This window comes from Natrix helvetica (assembly GCF_964273705.1).
Source record: "Natrix helvetica genome assembly, chromosome: 12".
NCBI lineage: Eukaryota > Metazoa > Chordata > Lepidosauria > Squamata > Natricidae > Natrix > Natrix helvetica.
In genome coordinates, this window is record NC_138556.1 from 15510303 (window position 1) to 15533553 (window position 23251).

Sequence of the window (23251 nt, forward strand, 5' to 3'; positions counted from 1 at the left end):
AGAGGTGAGATTCGACCGGTAAGGAATAGTTTGGGTGAACCAGTAGCTCCGATGATCAGCTGGGAGCGAACTGGTTCGCCCCAATGATCAGATGGGCCCGCCTGCCCACACTATTTTGCTACATTTATCTTCTCAGCTGATTCGCACAGCTGAACGGATCGCAGCACGAATCAGCTGTGTTACTCCTCAGAAGAAACCCGGACGTGAAGATTTCTTCAAACTGTGTGTGCGCACGCAAATCGCACAATCACCGAACCCGTTGTTAAACCGGGAGGATCCCACCACTGCATGGATTCCATGGAGTGTGAGGCCTGCAGCCATCTTTTCTTTTGAATCTTTGGCCTGCCACACTTTCTATTATTTTACTATGCATTTTCTACTGTGGAAAATGGGAGGGGGGGATTGTACAGAGTTTAGATGCTATGTAGCCATAACAAAATTCTTTCTAGAAAGCCAAGGTCATCTTTTGTCTCTGCACCTCTCTACCAGACCGGAACTGGATGGGTGGAACTGCTAGCATGGCAGTGGGAGATTGGACCATGTGGTGGACTTGTGGATATGGGGGCAAGATGTTGAACGTTCAACTGGGTGGGGAAAACCAGGAAGCTTTCAGAGTCAGGTTTTCCCAGATGTGCCAACATGGGTCTCTTAATAAATTGGAACTTTGAGCAATAATTTGTCTTGGACTCTGGATGCTATTTTTGGATGCTATTTGGAACCCTGGCATGGAGCTTCTTTGATCATTCTAGACTCACCATCCCTAATCTGTCTCTCTCTCTCTAAACTGTTTTGGATCTCAATCTCCAGAATTCTCACGTATGAATATTCTGCCCAAGGAATTCTGGGAATGGAAGGCCGTACATACTGGAAGTTGCCTAAGATCAATTGAAATCGAAAGAGGCTGCCCTACGAAACTGACGTTGGAAGCACATTCTTAGCTGTGAAAACCTAGCATTTGGTCCCTCAACTAATGGATTGCCTCCATCTTGACCTTTTTGGTTGACCAGGTAAGTTATGAAGTGTCCTTTTTAAAAAGAACAAGGATGCATTTATTTCAACTGTCCTTTTTCTCTAGATTTTCTTGCTGCCTTGGGAGATTATTATTTTAGTTTATTTTTGTTGCGAAAGCATTTTTACACCACTTTGGAATAATAGTTTGGCATGGAAAGATGGGGGCATGGATGTCCAAAACAAGCTAATAAATAACATTTAACATTAGCTTCCAATAACATTCCATCCTTCTTCTACCTCATTTGTTGTCGTAACTTTTTTCCTCCCGCATAAATTCCAGAGCTGTGGTTTGGCTCGTAGAGAATTACATTCAACCCATTTGTTTAGGAGATTTCTTTGGCCTATTGATTTGTTCCCCCTTCCCCCAGGAGTGCAGGGCAAAATATCTGTGGATTATTCCATGTTAACCCTGCAAGGGCAGTTAGGATGAAAAGATCTGAGCTAAAAGCCCTGGAGAAATTCCAAGGCTAAGAAGATATTTTAAATCTTAAAGGGATATTGAACCCTGGTTCAGATTCAATAAGGACAGAGAGATTAGTGCAATTCAGAGTCCCTCTAAGGAAGCTGGCCAAGAAAATAACCAAATGGCCTCTATGTCAAAACGTAACTAGAGGATACATATTGTTTATAGTAAAATAGACCTACAGTGAAATATGAAACGATAATTTCGTGCAATTTTTGAAGGGGCAATTGAAGTTATTGTTTACGTACAAAGAAAAAATGAGTATAAAAATGGAAAACGATGGAAGAAAATAATTTGGCTGACAGTGAAAATCAAGCTATGATGTAAAACGGATTATGTAAAGGAGAGGATGTAAAAGGGAAGATCCGGTCAACACTGTGTTTCTATAATATGTGTAAAGTTGTATTAAAAATACAAAAAAAGTTTGAAAAACAAAGGCGTTTCACTTCTCATCCAAGCTTCTTCAGTTCTGACTGGATGGTTGGGATGAAAGAGCCCACATGCAGCTCCAGAGCCGCATGTGGGAAATGGAAGGATTAATATTCCTTGCATAGAGTTGGAGTCAGAGCTGAAGAGGCTTCTTGGATGAGAAGCAAAACATCAAAAACATCAAAAAAAACCCAAAAACTCCAGTTGCCTCTTGAAAAAGCACCTTTGGGACAACAATGACCTGGATGTTTGGCTGAGAACCTCCAGACATTGAATCTAACACTATTTACAGGACTGACTCCTGGTTTCTCTCTTCTCTACTGGCAATGATGGACAATACACAGCTAATGAGAACGTGGGGCTTGATAGCAACCCGACTCCTGAGCTTTCAGACATAGAGATCTTTCATCAGGATACCTGTGGATTCCAGCTGACCAAACATCCCAGGCAAACCACCAGTTATTTCTCTGAACACCACAAACCATCTCTTCTCAACACACATTGAAGAGGCAACATTACATGCGAGGGCTAAGCCATTTTCATCAGTCATTCACAAGCTGCGTCCAACAAGCCACTGGGACTCTCTTTAGGTCCAGCCTTCGTTTGTGGGGAAGGAATGTGTCTCTCTCAAAATTAAAGAATGCTACGTACTGTGGCATCATCTGAACCAGAGGCAAAGGCATCTCCACTTGGGTAGTACCTTCACAAAGAGGAAGAAAAAGAGGTCAGCCCACTTTTGAAGCAATATTTGTCAATCCTTGCGAAACACAGCTGAGCCCCTTGGACTTTCCCTTGCCAAGATTTAACCAGGCAATGGCAGATTGGGAGATTCTCATATTGACTCACATCCAAATTTTCACCGACACTGGACAAGACAAGATCACTTGGATCAGTCCTTGTCAGGAGCTAGCAACCAGATCCCCGGGTGAAAGGTTCAACTTAACTACTTTATTGCGTTTTACCTATACTACAGGAATTTTTCCCCAGGCTCCTTGACCTCTCTTGGGAATAAACAGTTATGGTCCCAGGTTATCACTTGCGGCTGTGCAATGATTCGAGGCTACTTCCCTGCTTGATCCCTACACTTTGCCTGAATGGGTGTTTCCCAACAGTTCTTCAGTTTCGTGTTGGATCCAGAGGATGGCAGATCAGCTGGGAGATGGCACAAGAGGCCCATTCCACCACTTCCTCTCTCTTCTGCCCTCCTCCCACAAAGGTGTTGTTTGTTTGTTTTTGTCAATAGGCCCCAACGCAGCATTTCAAACATAGGATTCTCACCTGACACCATTAATATCCGACTCGTGGGTTTCGAAGGATTGAATGCATTGTCCGGTCCTCATGTCCCAGATCATTGCTTTTTTATCACACCCCTAAACAAACGACAACAACAAAATAGAAATAATAAGTAGCTCCATCTCCAAGAGGGAAACAATGAGCACAAGAGGCCACAAAGCGGATGCTGTTTGTTTGAAATATCCTTATACAGCCTAAACACCTGCTGTTGTGGCCCACCCGGACAGTGAGGAGGTTGGGGAGGAGCATGGGCCAGTCCTGGAGGCTGGGGAAGGCTCAGTTGAGGACTCTGCGTCAGAGGCAGAGACAGAACCAAGGCCATCTCTGGCAGTGATCAGGTGCCTACGGCGCTAAACAGCAGTGAGGCAGAGGAACAGCTGGAGCCTGTTCCCAGTGTGCGCATGAGCAGAGCTGCCAAAAGAAAATAATAACTCAGAAATCAGGGTCGACTTGGGAATAAAGCCACAGGTGGAAGGTGATTGGCCCCTCCCATAAGACATAAAAGAGGAGTGAAAGGGGAGTGGGCTTTTGCAGGAAACAATTCGTTTGTTCAGTCATTATTTGTTTCAGGAGTGTGAAGATCTGTCCGTGAATCTCAGAGACTCTGTGCCCAGCCTTTTCTTGCACAGCACCTCATTTAGAAAATATTTACATGGCAGCTTTCCAAGCTAGATAAGGTCTGTAAGTCATAAATATTCCTTTGAAAGACTGTTTGCAAGGCCTTTGCTGAGTGTGAGTGAGAGGAATTCACATTCGTTTAATAAAAGGGGGTTTTGTCAGGACCAGGACTCTGCCCTGTGCTTTTTGGGGAAGGCTGGGTCAAAACCTCTGCCTCCTGCTCCCACCCTGTCCACAAGCCTTAACAGCAGCAGTAAGGAGACTCCTTGTCTAGCAACCACAATTGGGATTGGGAACCTGGTCATTCAGCAAAGTGGTCATTGATCCCCATCCTGCATAAAGATAAGCTTGACTTACTCCGGACACAAACGTATTCCCGGTTTCTGAAGGAGCAAGATCCAGGCACAAGACATCTGCCCCATGTCCATGGAAACTCTGTAGAAGCTGCCCACTTTCGACGTCCCAGAGGGCACAGGTGCCATCACCGCTTGCAGTCAAGAGCTTTGGGAGAAGACAATTGGCATCAAACAATTGGCTTCAAGTCACAGATTCTCTTGGCTTCTTCCTTGATCCACCAAATCCCCATCACATAGGCCTTTGATTCATAGTAAAGGACTCTATCTCTCTGGAATAAATGGGTTTACTAAACCTTTGGTTTGCAACGATAGGAGAAGGCGAGGCAGAGGTTGGGGGCGGAGTCAAGAAAGGAATTAGGTCCCCATGAATTCAGAGAGAAAAATGGACACCTCCAATGGATTCACTACTCATCGGGATGCTTAGGAGGGAGCTGACTTTTCCAACCCGTCGTATCTACGTTTCCTGATAAAATACATGGGAAAATCCCATAGGGGGGGGGGAAACCCACTTAGGGTTAGGGTTAGCTCCCCATGAACTCAGACAGGAAAATGGACACCGCCAATGGATTCGCAGCTCATCGGTATGGTTAGGGGGGAGCTGACTTTTCCAACCCATCGTATCTATGTTTCCTGGTAAAATACATGGGAAAATCCCATAGGGGGGAAAACCCACTTAGGGTTAGGGTTAGGTCCCCATGAACTCAGACAGAGAAATGGACACCGCCAATGGATTCACAACTCATCGGGATGCTTAGGAGGGAGCTGACTTTTCCAACCCGTCGTATCTACGTTTCCTGATAAAATACATGGGAAAATCCCATGGGGGGGGGGAAACCCACTTAGGGTTAGGGTTAGCTCCCCATGAACTCAGACAGGAAAATGGACACCGCCAATGGATTCGCAGCTCATCGGTATGGTTAGGGGGGAGCTGACTTTTCCAACCCATCGTATCTATGTTTCCTGGTAAAATACATGGGAAAATCCCATAGGGGGGAAAACCCACTTAGGGTTAGGGTTAGGTCCCCATGAATTCAGACAGAGAAATGGACACCGCCAATGGATTCGCAGCTCATCGGAATGGTTAGGAGGGAGCTGACTTTTCCAACCCATCGTATCTACGTTTCCTGGTAAAATACATGGGAAAATCTCATAGGGGGGAAAACCCACTTAGGGTTAGGGTTAGGTCCCCATGAACTCAGACAGAGAAATGGACACCGCCAATGGATTCGCAGCTCATCGGAATGGTTAGGAGGGGGCTGACTTTTCAAACCCTCCCTATCTATGTTTCCTGCTCAAATACATGGGAAAATCCCATAGGGGGGAAAACCCACTTAGGGTTAGGGTTAAGTCCCCATGAACTCAGACAGGAAAATGGACACCGCCAATGGATTCGCAGCTCATCGGTATGGTTAGGGGGGAGCTGACTTTTCTAACCCATCGTATCTATGTTTCCTGGTCAAACACATGGGAAAATCCCATAGGGGGGAAAACCCACTTAGGGTTAGGGTTAAGCCCCCATGAACTCAGACAGGAAAATGGACACTGTCAATGGATTCGCAGCTCATCGGTATGGTTAGGGGGGAGCTGACTTTTCCAACCCATCGTATCTATGTTTCCTGGTCAAATACATGGGAAAATCCCATAGGGGGGAAAACCCACTTAGGGTTAGGGTTAGGTCCCCATGAATTCAGACAGAGAAATGGACACCCCCAATGGATTCACAGCTCATCGGTATGGTTAGGGGGGAGCTGACTTTTCCAACCCGTCATATCTATGTTTCCTGGTCAAATACATGGGAAAATCCCATAGGGGGGAAAACCCACTTAGGGTTAGGGTTAGGTCCCCATGAATTCAGACAGAGAAATGGACACCGCCAATGGATTCGCAGCTTATCGGTATGGTTAGGGGGGAGCTGAGTTTTCCAACCCGTCGTATCTACGTTTCCTGGTAAAATACATGGGAAAATCCCATAGGGGGGAAAACCCACTTAGGGTTAGGGTTAGCTCCCCATGAACTCAGACAGGAAAATGGACACCGCCAATGGATTCACAGCTCATCGGTATGGTTAGGGGGGAGCTGACTTTTCCAACCCATCGTATCTATGTTTCCTGGTCAAATACATGGGAAAATCCCATGGGGGGGGAAACCCACTTAGGGTTAGGGTTAGCTCCCCATGAACTCAGACAGGAAAATGGACACCGCCAATGGATTCGCAGCTCATCGGTATGGTTAGAGGGGGCTGACTTTTCCAACCCATCGTATCTATGTTTCCTGGTCAAATACATGGGAAAATCCCATGGGGGGGAAAACCCACTTAGGGTTAGGGTTAGGTCCCCATGAACTCAGACAGAGAAATGGACACCGCCAATGGATTCGTAGCTGATCGGTATGCTTAGGAGGGAGCTGACTTTTCCAACCCATCGTATCTACGTTTCCTAGTAAAATACATGGGAAAATCCCATAGGGGGGAAAACCCACTTAGGGTTAGGGTTAGCTCCCCATGAACTCAGACAGGAAAATGGACACCGCCAATGGATTCACAGCTCATCGGTATGGTTAGGGGGGAGCTGAGTTTTCCAACCCGTCGTATCTACGTTTCCTGGTAAAATACATGGGAAAATCCCATAGGGGGGAAAACCCACTTAGGGTTAGGGTTAGGTCCCCATGAACTCAGACAGAGAAATAGACACCGCCAATGGATTCGCAGCTCATCGGAATGGTTAGGAGGGGGCTGACTTTTCAAACCCTCCCTATCTATGTTTCCTGCTCAAATACATGGGAAAATCCCATAGGGGGGAAAACCCACTTAGGGTTAGGGTTAAATCCCCATGAACTCAGACAGGAAAATGGACACCGCCAATGGATTCGCAGCTCATCGGTATGGTTAGGGGGGAGCTGACTTTTCTAACCCATCGTATCTATGTTTCCTGGTCAAACACATGGGAAAATCCCATAGGGGGGAAAACCCACTTAGGGTTAGGGTTAAGCCCCCATGAACTCAGACAGGAAAATGGACACCGCCAATGGATTCGCAGCTCATCGGTATGGTTAGGGGGGAGCTGACTTTTCCAACCCATCGTATCTATGTTTCCTGGTCAAATACATGGGAAAATCCCATAGGGGGGAAAACCCACTTAGGGTTAGGGTTAAGCCCCCATGAACTCAGACAGGAAAATGGACACCGCCAATGGATTCGCAGCTCATCGGTATGGTTAGGGGGGAGCTGACTTTTCCAACCCATCGTATCTATGTTTCCTGGTCAAATACATGGGAAAATCCCATAGGGGGGAAAACCCACTTAGGGTTAGGGTTAGGTCCCCATGAATTCAGACAGAGAAATGGACACCGCCAATGGATTCACAGCTCATCGGTATGGTTAGGGGGGAGCTGACTTTTCCAACCCGTCATATCTATGTTTCCTGGTCAAATACATGGGAAAATCCCATACGGGGGGAAAACCCACTTAGGGTTAGGGTTAGGTCCCCATGAATTCAGACAGAGAAATGGACACCGCCAATGGATTCGCAGCTTATCGGTATGGTTAGGGGGGAGCTGAGTTTTCCAACCCGTCGTATCTACGTTTCCTGGTAAAATACATGGGAAAATCCCATAGGAGGGAAAACCCACTTAGGGTTAGGGTTAGCTCCCCATGAACTCAGACAGGAAAATGGACACCGCCAATGGATTCACAGCTCATCGGTATGGTTAGGGGGGAGCTGACTTTTCCAACCCATCGTATCTATGTTTCCTGGTCAAATACATGGGAAAATCCCATGGGGGGGAAAACCCACTTAGGGTTAGGGTTAGCTCCCCATGAACTCAGACAGGAAAATGGACACCGCCAATGGATTCGCAGCTCATCGGAATGGTTAGAGGGGGCTGACTTTTCCAACCCATCGTATCTATGTTTCCTGGTCAAATACATGGGAAAATCCCATAGGGGGGAAAACCCACTTAGGGTTAGGGTTAGGTCCCCATGAACTCAGACAGAGAAATGGACACCGCCAATGGATTCGTAGCTGATCGGTATGCTTAGGAGGGAGCTGACTTTTCCAACCCATCGTATCTACGTTTCCTAGTAAAATACATGGGAAAATCCCATAGGGGGGAAAACCCACTTAGGGTTAGGGTTAGCTCCCCATGAACTCAGACAGGAAAATGGACACCGCCAATGGATTCACAGCTCATCGGTATGGTTAGGGGGGAGCTGAGTTTTCCAACCCGTCGTATCTACGTTTCCTGGTAAAATACATGGGAAAATCCCATAGGGGGGAAAACCCACTTAGGGTTAGGGTTAGCTCCCCATGAACTCAGACAGGAAAATGGACACCGCCAATGGATTCACAGCTCATCGGTATGGTTAGGGGGGAGCTGACTTTTCCAACCCATCGTATCTATGTTTCCTGGTCAAATACATGGGAAAATCCCATAGGGGGGAAAACCCACTTAGGGTTAGGGTTAGGTCCCCATGAACTCAGACAGAGAAATAGACACCGCCAATGGATTCGCAGCTCATCGGTATGGTTAGGGGGGAGCTGACTTTTCCAACCCGTCGTATCTATGTTTCCTGGTAAAATACATGGGAAAATCCCATAGGGGGGGGGGAACCCACTTAGGGTTAGGGTTAGCTCCCCATGAACTCAGACAGGAAAATGGACACCGCCAATGGACTTGAAGCTCAATGGTATGCTTAGGAGGAAGCTGACTTTTCCAACCCGTCGTATCTACGTTTCCTGGTCAAATACATGGGGAAATCCCATTGGGGGGAAATCCCACTTAAAATTAGGGTTTGTTCTCCATGAATTCAGAGAGCAAAATGTATCAGGGTCTACAAAAAACAAAAGTGATTTGATCTTTTGTTCCCCCATCTGCGTGGTCAACACTGTGATTAAATCAAACACAGATATGGAAGAGCGAGAACTTAATTTTCTTGACTCCATAATGGGGAATGGGTTGCATGCTGATTATTGATTAAGAAGCAATTGGATACAATTCCTGTTTGAAATGGAAGCGGTGTATCAGAGCAAGTTCCACCCATTATATTGGAATTTGTCCCTGAAAATTTTTTAAAAAAAGAAAGCCACATTTTTGCTGGAAAAAAACATCCCCGTCTAGAAAAATGGAGGCCTTTTCATCCAGAACTCCCTTTTCATTGGTTTCGCATTCCGAAAACATCTCCAAAAGTAAGTTTAGGATTCAGAATATCCAGTCTCTCATGATTCTGCATCGCACTGGCTTTAATTATTCCACCAGCCTCCTCTCTCTCAAGGCTAGAATTTCATTTACTCAGAGCCCACAGGTAGATGGGTGACACAGGTTTCCATAGCAATAGACTTGCACCGTCATCTTGGGCTTATTCCTGGAAACAGCGGAGTGAGAAAGACCAATTTCCTCTCACATCCCAGAATAGACTCTGCTCAAGCTGATATTCCGCTAGCACACCGAAAGAGATCTAACGCCGTGCTCAATTTTGCATCAAAAGCACCTTGGGCATTTCTTTCAGAGAAAAAGAGAATGTTAAGCCAACGTTCTCTTAAGTGGAGCATCCCTTAATTTAGCAAGAAGATGGAGAATGAGCCTGTGTGAGCTTCTCCTGCAATCCTTTCTTCCTTCCTTCCTTCCTCCAGAATTTCATCCAGTCCCAAGAGAGGACAAATATGAGAATCTTCTCACTGCAGGGTCCCAAAGGTGCTTTTTCAAGAGGCAACGGAACTTCCTTGGTTTTCCCTTGAAGGCATTTCAGTTCAGAACTGGAGAAGCTTCTTGGGTGAGAAGTGAAAGATCTTCAAGGAGAAACCAAGGATGTCCAGTTGCCTCTTGAAAAGAAATCACCTTTGGGACAACCATGGCCCTAGATGACTGCACCTGGGCGTACTGCCTGCAACTCACCACTGGGTTGTGGCCACGCATGCACACATTTCGGCACGCGAGGAGAAAAAGGTTAGCCATCTAGACACTTCTCACTGGGGCTCTCCAGCAGTAGAGTGACCTCCACCACAGATGGAGAATTCTGCCCTCAGAAATATTTGGAGAACTTCTCCGCCTCCTGAAGAACTAAGGAGAAAACATCAGCCAACTTTTCTATCTACAAATTGAGGGGGGGATTTTCAAAGTTTGCAATTTGCTGTTCTATATCGTATTTATTATTTTGGGTGGGGCAGATCGGAGCCCTTATTAGAAGTGGTGCAGTAGCCTCGAGGTGGAGCTCTCGCCTTACAATCAGGAGTTCGCTCCTAGGTAGAGGCAGATATTTCTCTCTCTCTGGGCACAATGAGAATATATCTGCTGAACAAAACTCCGCGTTGGCAACAGGAAGGGCATCTGGCCATTAAACACTGCTAGCTCCATTCAGTTCCCCAAACTTCACCCCACAAGGGATTGTTAAAAAGATGATGATAAGAGCCCCTTACTAGGTGGAGTTCAGTTCTGTGGGATAAGAAAAGGTTGACTCTAATTTTCCTCTATGAAACATAAAGTGTTTTCACAGGGATAGTGAAAACCAGGCTCCCAGTGAACTACGCAACTTTCCCAATGCAAAGAGTAACAACAACAAGATGCACGTTGAATGTACTTGCCTGCATATCGGAATTAGTGAAGCTGCAAGCCGACAAGTAATTCGTATGCATTGCGACCGATTTCTTCTTAGCGGCCAGGTTCTCGTTTTTTTCAAAGGTCAGGGGATACACCGAGCATTTGTTATCCAGGCCACTAGATCAAAAACAGGAGGGAAGGGAAGAGAAGGAAAGTCCTTTTTTTCAAAATATCACTGGAGCGTTCTTCCCATGGTCTCTTTGAGAAAGTAGACCATAGTAGCAGGTGTCCTAGTTCTCCCCAACACATGCACACAATGGGGGCTTTTCCAAAAGATAGTTCAGTATTCAGAATAATCAGATGGATCCCCGATTTTCAGGTTGGGTAATAAAAGGACAGAATAGAATAACAGAGTTCGAAGGGACCTTGGAGTTCTTCTAGTCCAACCCCCTGCTTAGGCAGGAAACCCTACACCACTTCAAACAAATGGATATCCAACATCTTCTTAAAGACTCCCAGTGTTGGGGCATTCACAACTTCTGGAGGCAAGTTGTTCCACTGATAAATGGTTCTCAGTGTCAGGAAATTTCTCCTTAGTTCTAAATTGCTTCTTTCCTTGATTAGTTTCCACCCATTGCTTCTTGTCCTGCCTGAAGGTGCTTTGGAGAATAGTTCGACTTCCTCTTCTTTGTGGCAACCTCTGAGATATTGGAACACTGTTTTCATGTCTCCCCTAGTCCTTCTTTCCATTAAACTAGACATACCCAGTTCCTGCAACTGTTCTTCATATGTTTTATCCTCCAGTCCCCTAATCATCTTTGTTGCTCTTCTCTGCACTCTTTCTAGAGTCTCCACATCTTTTCTACATTGTAGCAACCAAAACTGGATGCCTATTCCAAGTGTGGCCTTACCAAGGCCTTATGAAGTGGTATTAACACTTCATGTGATCTTGATTCTACCCCGTTTATTCTTCTGTGTATTCTTTGGGCTGAATTATTTTACTGGAGGAGGTTTTGTTTACACCATTCCGTTACTCTGTCTGTCTGTCTGTGTGTGTGTCTGTGTTATATTGATGTTTTCAGATAGTGCCCAGAATCTGGCAATAGGGGCAAGATAAAAAATATTAATATGCCTTAAGTTATACATGCAGCCAAACCATTTCTCTTTCCACCGAGATTAAAATCCAGCCAATATTTTAAAAAATTCCATTTGGGAACCCATCAAAAAAATTCCATTTGGGAAGCAGCATCGACTGTCACAATCAAAACGCTGGTTTTCAAATAGCTTTCGTTAAAGAGGCTTCTGCTTACCCACATGCAATGGCGCATCCAGACGGAGCATAGGCACATGCCATCACCCAAGTGCAGGGCATCGTCACTGCATGCTCCTGAAATACAAAGCATTCCTTTGCATCTCTCAAGCCAAACATTTGACCCAGCCTTGCCACCGGACAAGGAGCTCCGGTCTGAAAAGTTCATGGAGATGTTAAGGGAAAAGCCCCAAGAGTAAAACGTAGCAATTCCCACAACATCAGCCATAAATCTGGTGCTGCGTATCATCACGACCAACCAGAATTTGGGAGTCTTCATCCTTACCCAGCAATGCAAATGAAAGACAAAATGGGATGCACTTTCTCTCCCTTCTCCCCCATCCAACAGATCCTTCAGACAGTGAGCAGTCTTGTGGGGACAGATATTCTTCAGCGACTCACCTTATTGGTGGTGAAGCCATCCCAAACGATCACCTTCCCGTCCTAAAGAAGAGAAGGAAGAATTAAAAACACTCTGAAATGTGGGTGTTTCTTTTGAAGTGACCCTGCCGCTGGGTCCACTGACTGAATTTTGCTTACCCCTGTAATTACAGGAATTTATGAGGCTGGGGGAGATCTGACTTACCGTATTTTTTGGATTATAAAACGTACCTTTCCCCGCCACACAGACACAAAAACCAGGGTGAAAATCTGGGTGCGTCTTATACACTGAATACAGCATTTTTTGCCTCCCAAAACCCTGCCCCACGCATCCCGTTTTTTGCAAAAAATGGACACGCAGAGGGTTTGGGAGGCCTGCAAACGGCTCCTGGGGGCTGGGGTGGGCAAAAACGAGCAAAAAATGGGCCTGTTTTTCACAAAAATTGGGCTGCTTTTGCCCTCCCCAGCCCCCTAGAGCACTCTGCAGGCCTTCAAAACTCTCTGCACACCCCACGGGTCACATTATTGCGCTCCCCGGCCCCCAGGAGCACTTTTTAGGCCTTTCAAACTCTCTGCATGCCCCCTTTTCACAAAAAACGGGGTTTTTGTTGAGGGTTGGGAGGCTGCAGAGTGCTCCTGGGGGAGGGCATTTTTTTTTTTTAATTTACCTCTTCAAAATCTTGGTGCGTCTTATATTCCGGTGCGACTTATAATCGAAAAAATATGGTAATTAAACTGATGGGGTGTCAACTTTCAAAAGATACATCAAGAAAAGTAAACCCTTTTGAGATATCACCATAAAGTCAGCCCAGATATTATGCCTTAATCAATCTGATCTTTTTTTAATCAGAATTTATTTTTGTTCTCTTACATACCATTTTAAGTATACATTTACATAATTGTTATTCTCCTTTACATTTATCATTCTTATATATTTATTATTTCATTTAATAGGTTATAATATACAGTTTGGGTTGCTTTATTTACCACCCCTTCTTCCTGTTGTAACACCACCTTATTTTCTCTTTCTTTTCTCCCTCCCTCCCTTCTCTACTTTCTTCCTTCCTCCTCTCCTTCCCCTTCCGTCTTCCCTTCCCTTTCTCCTACTCCTCTCTTCTTCAATCTGATCTTAGTGGCAGTCAAGGAAGGTGGCATTGTTATCTACTGATGTCTCAGTGGCTCAGGAGCGACCTCTGGTGTACATCGGATGGGATTTGGTGAGCCACCACCAATGGTTCTTCTCTGGAGCTTCCCATGGTGTTCTTAATCACCTGAACTTTTTTATTCCTACTCAGCCATGAGGCCAAAAACAGGATCCAGTTCCAGGCAGAGCAAATGATGCTTATTGAGATGGACTTTTCAACTGGCCAAGCTTTTCTCCATCCCAAGGGGAGAACCTCAACTTTCATGATCAGGCTAACTTGACGTAAAAATCCTGCAGACCCTAGAAAATACTTGGATCAAGACCTCCAGGTTCTCCTTTGTTTTGGCTTTTGCGCTTATGACAAGGGGTCTTTCTGTAACATCAACCATGAAGAGCATGGTTAAACATCTTCTATATCTTGTCCTTCTTAGGAAAGGTTTCTATTTTGGTGGAACACCAATTCTTTGATGGAGAGGATGGATGGAGCAGAAGATACAATAGCTGAGAAGCATTGGTCTAGACTAGGGGCCACCAAGCTTTCGGACCTCAGGGACCACTAAATTCATAATTTTAAATCCCACAAACCACTAATATGATCTGCCTAATGACCGGCTGGGTGGGCGTGGCTAGGTGGTCTTGTGATTGGATGGGCACGGCCAACTTGATGTCATTCATGTCAGGGGGCACCTCACTGGCCTCTACTCGCCCCTCACCTCCCAGCAGCTCCTCGCCTGCCCACCCGGACTCCTTAGGCCCCAACAGGAAGCAGTTGCTGGAGCTAAGCAGCCACCACGAGAAAGAGTTGGCAAAACATCTGGTTCAGTTCAAATTGGATCTGACCGAGAAGGAGGCACAGTAAAAGAATTATGAGCATAGGCTTTCCAAGCAGAGGGAAGACCTACGGGAGTGCAAGGCCAGGTACCGCACCTGGAGGCTCAATGGGCTGAGATAGTCAGCCAGTTCCAGGCCATGATGCAGTCCCACTGGAACGAGGACCTCCGGCTCTTCGCCACCAGCGGTGCTTCCCTCCAGCCTTCGCCCAAAGCCCCACACCAGGAGGCCGAAGCAGACCCCAAGTCAGAATTTCTGCCCCCCTCCGACCCACACAAAAAGACCCCGAAGGGGGAGACTCTCTGCAGCAACACAAGCCTTCATTGCACGTATCCGGCCCAGGGGCCGTAGTTTGAGGACCCCTGATTTAGTGCAATATAAAAAAAATGCAAATAATTTTTCTACAGACCACCACAATTTTCTCACGGACCACCAGTTGCTGACTGCTGGTCTAGACAAGGTGTTCCTCAACCTTGAAAGTTCTGAGGATGGGCGGACTTCAATTCTGGGAGTGGAAGTCGACCCATCTTCAAGCTGCGAAAGTTGAGAAACACCAGTCTAGAAAGAAGCCAAAAAACACCACCCCACAATATAAACAATATAAAAAGTCCCGTTACCTGGGAAGAACTGACGATTCTTCTTTTGTCCTTGCACCAGTCCATACAGAGGACTTTATTACCGTGGCCTTTCAGGGTCCTCCGTGTCTTCATCACAAATTGTCCTAAGGCCTCCACACGCTCCGCCACCTGGTGCACTAGGAGAAATTCACAAGTGGCATTGAGACCCAGCCCCCCCCCTCCTGAAGCAGGCCCAGTCAGGACCCCAGGCAAGATGCAAAGCTAAGGAGGGGATTAGTAGAAGACCCGGAGAAGAAGGGTCAACCCAGGAAAATGAAGTGGGCCTTCAGAGCAAGGACTAAAAAATATGGAACATCTCACCTATTGAAAGACCTGGTCTTTCTTTTAGAATCATACTGCACTAAAATTTAATTGGATCAAGGGAAAAACAATTCCCCCCCCCCCACCTGATGTTCTCTAGGTATGTGTTGTGACCTGCCAACGGCCAGGGGAACTGGCAGCACTGAGGAGGTTGGGGAGGAGCATGGGCCAGTCCTGGAGGCTGGGGAAGGCTCGGACGAGGGCTCTGCATTGGAGACAGAAACGGGGCCAAGGCCGTCTGGCAGTGTTCAGGTGCTTATGGAGCTAAACAGCAGTGAGGCAGAGGAATAGCTGGAGCCTGTTCCCAGTGTGCGCATGTGCAGAGCTGCCAGAAGAAAAGAACAACTCAGAAATCAGGGTAGACCTGGGAATAAAGCCACAGGTGGAAGGTGATTGGCCCCTCCCATAGAGGAGCAAAAGGGCAGTGGGCTTTTGCAGGAAACAATTTGGTCATTAGATTTGTTTCAGGAGTGTGAAGATCTGTCCGTGAATCTCATAGACTCTGTGCCCAGAGTCTTTCCTTGCACAGCACCTCATTTGGAAAATATTTACATGGCAGCTTTCCAAGCTAGATAAGGTCTGTAGTCCTAAATATTCCTTTGAAGGACTGTTTGCCAGGCCTTTGCTGAATGTGAATGAGAGGAATTCACCTTCGTTGAATAAAAGGGGGTTTGGTCAGGACCAGGACTCTGCCTCGTGCTTTTTTGGGGAAGCCTAGGTCAGAAGAGTATGTTTGGATTTTAGGATACTTAATCTCTAGTCAGAATGACCTTTTACCGGGAATTATGGAACATCTAACTAGGAATGAAGAACCTAACCTACCATTGATCATCAACTCAACATCTGTTGGCCACAGCAGCACCAGAGAACAAGAACAATCTTATTTCTAAGGAAAAGTAGAAGTCCACAGGGGTTCTTTTCTCACAATTTGCAACCTCCAGAAGTAGAAGCACTATTCATTTTGTTTATTCACACATTTATTCACACATTCATCTACAAGAGGCTCAGGTTGACTGTTCTCTCAACCTTTCCTTTTTATAACCTCCACAAACCTGTGAAAGAGGAATGACGGTGGTAGCTCTGAATCACCCATGGAGTTGATAATGGAGTGGACATCTGCTTTCCCCTGCGTTCTGTCTTTCTCCTTTTTGTGTTAATTGAAAACGAAAGTTTTGGGAGATGCTTAGAATCATCTGTAAGGTCTTCTGTGTATTTCTCACGTTGTTTGTGGATTTGCTATCTTATACAAGCAGAAAACATGGCCCACCCATCCTGCTGTGCAGAAGAATACTGCAAATTTGAGGAGAAAGGACTTTCGAGGAACTTTTATGCCCATTGCGTTTCAGAAAGTAGATCTATATTTACTTATTACAAATCTTTGGGCAATTTTTTTCATTAGGGCCAACAAAATCCCGCCATGTCCAAATTTTCAAATTCTACAGCTCTCTTTATTTAGTTGGGCAATCAACCTCGTTGGAATTCTGGATCTTGCTGGTTCTTTTATGTTGCATAATTTATGCTCCTAAATCAGGTGTCTCCCAACTTGGTAATTTTAAGACTTGTGGACTTCCAACTCCCAGAATTCCCCAGGCAGCCAAACTCGCCTGGGGAATTCTGAAAGTTAAAGGTCCACAGGTCTGGCTTAAGAGAATAATTTTGGGAGTTAAAGTCCACAAGTCTTACAGTTGCCAGATTTTGAGACCCTTGTCCTTAACCAATAAGATAAAGGTAAAGGTTCCCCTCGCACATACAGTGTGTGCTAGTCGTTCCTGACTCTAGTCTAGGGGATGGTGATCATCTCCGTTTCAAAGCCGAAGAGCCAGCACTGTCCCAAGACTTTCTCCGTGGTCATGTGGCTGGCATGACTCAACACCAAAGGCACACGGAATGCTGTTACCTTCCCACCAAAGGTGGTTCCTATTTTTCTACTTGCATTTTTACATGCTTTCGAGCTGCTAGGTTGGCAGAAGCTGGGACAAGTAACGGGAGCTCACTCCGTTATGCAACGCTAGGGATTCGAACCACCAAACTGCCAGACTTTCTGATCGGCAAGCTGAGCCTCTTAGCCACGGAGCCACCGCGTCCCTTAACCAATACACCCATGTTTATTAATAATTCACTCCTCTCTACTAGGAAGACAATAAGCTTCCTTAAAAAGCATCAACTCTCATCCTACAAAAAGGAGCCCATTAAAACCACAACGAATCTTAAAACAGCAGTTAAGGCAGCAACGGCCATTCACACAAACGACGACAGTCAGTTTCAAAAGCCGATCGGAACATTTCACTCTGCCTTCCAAAACGCTTCCAAAGAGAAGGCCAGCCAAAAAAAAGCTGAATTCAGAAGTGTTTTTGTAAGCAGGCTTGTTTTGAGCTCCCAACGCATCCTTGACAACTTCCAGGACAGATTCCTCTTTTGCACAAATAGGAGGGCTTAAGGGCCAAACAGACTCTGAACTCCCACTACTGGTCTCTGTCTTCGCTGGCAGGGTTATTCTTTTGGCAGGACTTCTGAACTCAGTAGTGACGAGTGGTGCCTTATGGCTTATTTGGCTACCATTCAAGCAACCCATTTCTGCCTCTTTAATCCTCACGGTGATGGATTGGCCGCTCAGAAAGGAACCGCCAGCATCCCGAAGACGCTTTCTCGTTATATTTTTGGAATAACAGAAGCAGATCTTCCTGCAGGCAGGAAAAGCTAAGTCCCATCTGCTAGAAGGCCAAGTACTGGTGAACAAGTCCGGAATTTTTAAAACATCCACTTATCTTCTCACAATTATTTTTCACTCTGACCGAGGCTTCCCAAGAGCATGAAGTAAAGTCCTGGTCCCGACAAAAAAAACCTTTTATTCATTTACTGTGAATTCTGCTCATTCACATCCAGCAAAGTCTTTCAAGGGAGGATTTACAGTCACAGACCTTATCTGGCTTGGAGAGCTGCCAGGCCGATATCTGCAAAACTTGGCGAGGAGTCTCAGAGAGTCACGAACCAATTAAGCGAACTAATTGCCTCCTGCAAACTCCACTCCCCTTTCGCTCCTCTTTTATTTCCTCTGGGAGGGGCCATTCATCATCCACCTGTGGCCTTACTCCCAAGTCGACCCCTGTTCTTTAGCTGCTCCCTTCGTCTGGCAACTCTGCGCATGCGCACACTGGGAACAGGTGCCAGCTGTTCTTCGGCCTCACTGATTCCAAAGGCAACTGATAACTGGCATACGGCTCTGCCCCCCCCCCCTCTGCCTCCGACACAGAGCCCTCATCAGAGCCTTCCCCAGACTCCAGGACTGGCCCATGTTCCTCCCCAACCTCCTCACTGTCCGAATCTGCTGCCAGAACACAATCTGGGAAACAGGTTCACCAGCTCTTGAAGGACTCATTGGGTTTTGTCCCCATTATTCAAGGCCAAAGACCTTTAAAAATGTCAGAGTTCCTTGGAAGATTAAAAAAAAACCATTAGTGAAAAAGCATTTATTTCACCGGGAAAGAAAAGTGAAAGAAAATCAAATGCAACAAAGGGGACAGGAATAAACTTCTTTTAAGCCTTTTCTTTTTTCCTTTTGGCACTTGATACGAGTCCTCAAAAGTGCTCCATGGATCCAAATTCTTTAATCGCCCAAGGAAGTCAAGCTTTTAAAAGAGAAAAATAAAATGCATTGGCTGAGAAAAGTAATGTCGCTTTAGATTCAGACTCCCTGATGGCCAAAGAGTTTTTCTGTAATAAACAAACGTCTAACAATGCAACAGTATGCCTCCATGTTTTCAAACTTGACAATTTTGAAAAGCATGGATTTCAACTTCCAGAATTCCCAGTGATGGCTGGGGAATGCTAGGAACTAAAGTCAATATGCTAGCTGGGGAGTTCTGGGAATTGTTTTTAGATTTATTTATTTTTTAAAAAATCCTGCCTTTGTTATAAATAATTCAAGCTGAGGAACACGTACAATACTCCTCCCTCCTATTTTCTTCACCACAACAACCCTGCGGGGCGAGTTGTCGACCTTTTGCAGGTCCGAGCCCTCCAGATACGCTGGTGAACTCTCAGGCACAGCTGGCTAAGGATTGGAGAGTTGGTGCTGACACATCTGGAGGGGATGAGTCAAGGCAGATGGGTAAGGAAGTCCGCTCTGCTCAACCTAGCGCCTCTCACTAGACTGGGGTGGCGGTAAAATGGAAGCCCATGCAGACATTGAGACACAAAACAGGGGTTTTGGGCTGTTTTCAGGGCATTTTGGGGGGCATTTTCAGGCCCGTTTTTCAGCCCCCAAACAGCCTGAAAACGCCCCCCAAAATGGTCAAAAATCAGGCATGTGTGTGCTGGCCAGCTGATCTTCAAGTTTCTGACACTCTGGGACTTATGCACGCACGCATGCACTGTATTCTGGTTTTGGCACTCAATGCCAAAAAAGTTCGCCATCCTCGGCATAGGGCATTTGTGAGTCTCAATCTGTGGTCCTTGGGGGGGCGGGGGACGTGTCGTGAAGTCATCACAGGCTTGATCCTGCCTAGTGCTTTAAATCCCGAGTTACGTCTTGGTGGTCTGTGGCCGCAAAATGTATTTAAAGGGGGGGGGGGCATGGGGAAGCAAAGCTTGAGGGTTCCCAGCCTGAGCAGGGGGTTGGACTAGAAGACCTCCAAGGCCCCTTCTAAGTGTCGTAGTTATTCTGCTGTCCAAAATCACTGCGGTTGGACCGCCTCTATTTTTAGGACATTATCATTCAAACAGGTTATGATTCCCGCCCGCCCACCCTCAAATTATGCAAGCCTATTCATGACAACTGTTAATGCCAACCAAGTCCAAAGGGTTTTTTTTTTTTTTTTGCTGGGCACCAGCAGATCCGAGTCTCTTTAGGGCAGACAACCAACCAGATTGCAAACTCCCCAATCCAGGGTATGCCCGGGGCATTGATTCTAAGGCCACCCCCTCCCCTCAAGAAACAGCAGCTTGCAGCCCAACCTCATCCAAACCCAGTTACTCCCCAGCAACCCTTCCTGACTGCCCAAGGTTCCTGGCCGGGTGAAAGTCCAGGCCCCTTCTGGCGGGCGCCAGGTTGCAAATGGGGACAGCTGGAATGCTTCTAGGGCATCAGAGCCCATTTGGCTGGCAAGGAGGCGGGGTGCAAAAAAGAAAAAAAAGCAGGCAGGAGAGGAGGAGGGGGGGGTTCTCCTCTGCCTCCCCCCTCCTGAGCCAAGGGACGCCCCCTCCCCAATGCCCCTTGGCCTGCCGCTGCTTTGGACTGGCCGGGCATCTCTCCGGCGCCTCCACCCCACCGTGCCCGTTGTTTACGCCGGCCAGCCGGCCAGCCGCCCCTGGAGAGGGAGGGTTGCATCGCCCGGGGCGGCGCCCCTTCCCTGCCCAGGGCTGCCACGGAGGGACCCCTTTCCCCCACTGCTGCCCAGCCCTCCGCCCGGGGTGGCAAGAGCCTGACAGGAGCGGCGCCCGGCTGCCACCCTCTCTCCCTCCCTCCCTCCGGCGGTGCCCGAGGGGCAGCCCGGCCCCGACTCACGCTCCACATCGTGCAGCTTGGCCCGCTCCTCTTCCAGCTTGCCCTTCAGGCTCTCCGCCTCCGTCTTCAGCACGGCCAGGGTCTCCTTCTCCTGCAGCCCCTCGGTTGCCATCTTGGCCAGAAGGGGAAGAGGGAAGAGCGCGCAAGTGAGCCAGGCAGCCAGGGATGGGGACGGGGGGAGGAGGGAGAGGGGGGGGAGGAAGGAAGGAAGGAAGGAGAGAAGGAGGGGTGGAAGGAGGAGCCTCCGCCCCCGCCTCGCCCAGCTGGGGTAGCCTTCGCGGGAGCGCGCGGCGCGGCGGCATCCAGCAGTGGATGGAGGTGGGGTGGTTGGAAACCCCGCGCAGATGGTCTAAATCGGGGGCGGGGGGCGGTGTGGCCGACCCTATTTTGCGATATATATATTTGGGGTTGTTTTTTTCAGCGGTAGCTCAACAAATGTCTCAGCTGTTAAATAGAACAACAGAGTTGGAAGGGACCTTGGAGGTCTTCTAGTCCAACCCCCTGCTTAGGCAGGAAACCCTACACCATTTCAGACAAATGGTTATCCAATCTCTTCTTAAAAACCTCCAGCGTTGGAGCATTCACAACTTCTGGAGGGAAGAAGTTCCACTGATTAATTGTTCTCACTGTCAGGAAATTCCTCCTTGTTCTAAGTTGCTTCTCTCCTTGATTAGTTTCCACCCATTGCTTCTTGTCCTGCCCTCAGGTGCCTTGGAGAATAGTTTGACTCCCTCTTCTTTGTGGCAACCCCTGAGATATTGGAACGCTGCTATTATGTCTCCCCTAGTCCTTCTTTTCATTAAATGAACCCTTGGTAACTCTCAGTTGCTTTGCAGAAAACTGGAAGTAAATAGGTAAAAAGGTAAAGATTCCCCTTGCACATATGTGCTAGTCATTCCCGACTCTAGAAGGCGTTGCTCATCTCCGTTTCAAAGCCGAAGAGCCAGCGCTGTCCGAAGACGTCTCCGTGGTCATGTGGCCGGCATGACTCAATGCCAAAGGCGCACAGAACACTGTTACCTTCCCACCAAAGGTGGTTCCTATTTTTCTACTTGCATTTTTTATGTGCTTTCGAACTGCTAAGTTGGCAGAAGCTGGGACAAGTCACGGGAGCTCACTCCGTTACGCGTCACTAGGGATTCGAACTGCCGAACTGCCGACCTTTCTGATCGACAAGCTCAGCGTCTTAGCCACTGATCACTCACAAGTTCTTAAAGAGGCACCCCAGGTGCACCCCAGGACTACAACTCCCTACACTACAACTCTGCCCTCGTTTCAACTCACTCCGCTAGCAGGGTGACGGCAGGAGAGTGAAGATGGGGTGCCCCCAGCTACAAGGGACACCCCACTAGATCCAGTAGATTCCCCACCCAAACAGCCTTCCAATCATTGCAGGCCCTTTACCTGTTTCACGCAGAGTGCACAACAGCTTCGTTTCTCCGACTTGCAATATATTTGTTGCAGAACCTTCTCTTTATTACAAATGTCGCACGGCCCAAAAATATTGACCGCGAAGGTTTGATCACACATCTTTGCAGGTAGCTGAGAGAGAGAAGAGCGGAAGTGACAGAAATGGCTTTCTCCCTGACTTAAAAATAAATAAATAACGCATAACCGATAAACAGGAAGTTGGTTGATTAGAGACAATAATGCATTTATTAGGGATTGAAAATCTCTTATAGCCTTTTTGCTTCAAAAAGAAAATAAAACAATTGAGGGATTTGATGATTAGAAAAGGCTAGAATACGGTACGAAGGAAATTATTTCGTCATTTACCTCAGAGAAGTAAAATCTAAATGTACTTTTTTTTTAAAAAATTCATAAACATTTTGAATACAGTGCATTGTCCGGGTATATCATTTACAAGAGAAAAATAAAGAAAATATATGTATATCACAGAAGTGAGTACACCCCCTCACATTTTGTAAATATTGAAGGATGTCTTTTCATGGGACAACACTGAAAAAATGACACTTGGCTACAACGTAAAGTAGTGAGTATGCAGCTTGTGTAACAGTGTAAATGTGCTGTCCCTTCATTATTGTCTAAACTGCTGGCAACAAATACAGATTTACAAACTGTAAGGAGTGTACTCACTTCCGTGATATACTGGTACATATACTGGTAACAATAGAAATAATGTAACAGGGTGGTTTTAGCTAAATTTATCTTTATCTTGGCTTATTTATACTTCTGTTGATTATATTGTCATATAATTAGGAATCATCTTTATCTTGAATTCATGCATAGCAGTAATCTTTCTTCGTCTAATTTCTACCTCTTGTCTCTAACCACTCATAAAATCTATTCCACATCAAATAATATTTTGTGTCTTCTTTATGTTTTATTTTTAACATCCATCTCGGCACAATCTCACATTTTCCGAATTGCATCCTCATCTGATGGGGTGTTCTCGTTTTTCTAATATTTTGCAAATACAACCC

The 23251-nt window shown here is 46.5% G+C and overlaps 1 protein-coding gene across 1 annotated transcript in view; it reads right to left on the bottom strand.

Annotated features, from left to right (window-relative positions):
- The window catches only part of GNB5 (G protein subunit beta 5), a 28136-nt gene extending 5818 nt beyond the window's left edge, over positions 1-22318 (bottom strand). Inside the window, exons 1-9 of the mRNA XM_081964482.1 lie at positions 22212-22318; positions 20808-20919; positions 14984-15120; positions 12413-12454; positions 12012-12088; positions 10746-10878; positions 4172-4315; positions 3182-3273; positions 2555-2603 (exon numbers count right to left, since the gene is read on the bottom strand). Of these exons, the coding sequence (XP_081820608.1) occupies positions 2555-2603; positions 3182-3273; positions 4172-4315; positions 10746-10878; positions 12012-12088; positions 12413-12454; positions 14984-15120; positions 20808-20919 (786 nt within the window). The 5' untranslated portion in view covers positions 22212-22318. The remainder of the gene's footprint in view (positions 1-2554; positions 2604-3181; positions 3274-4171; positions 4316-10745; positions 10879-12011; positions 12089-12412; positions 12455-14983; positions 15121-20807; positions 20920-22211) is intronic.
- Between the last annotated feature and the right edge of the window lie 933 nt (positions 22319-23251).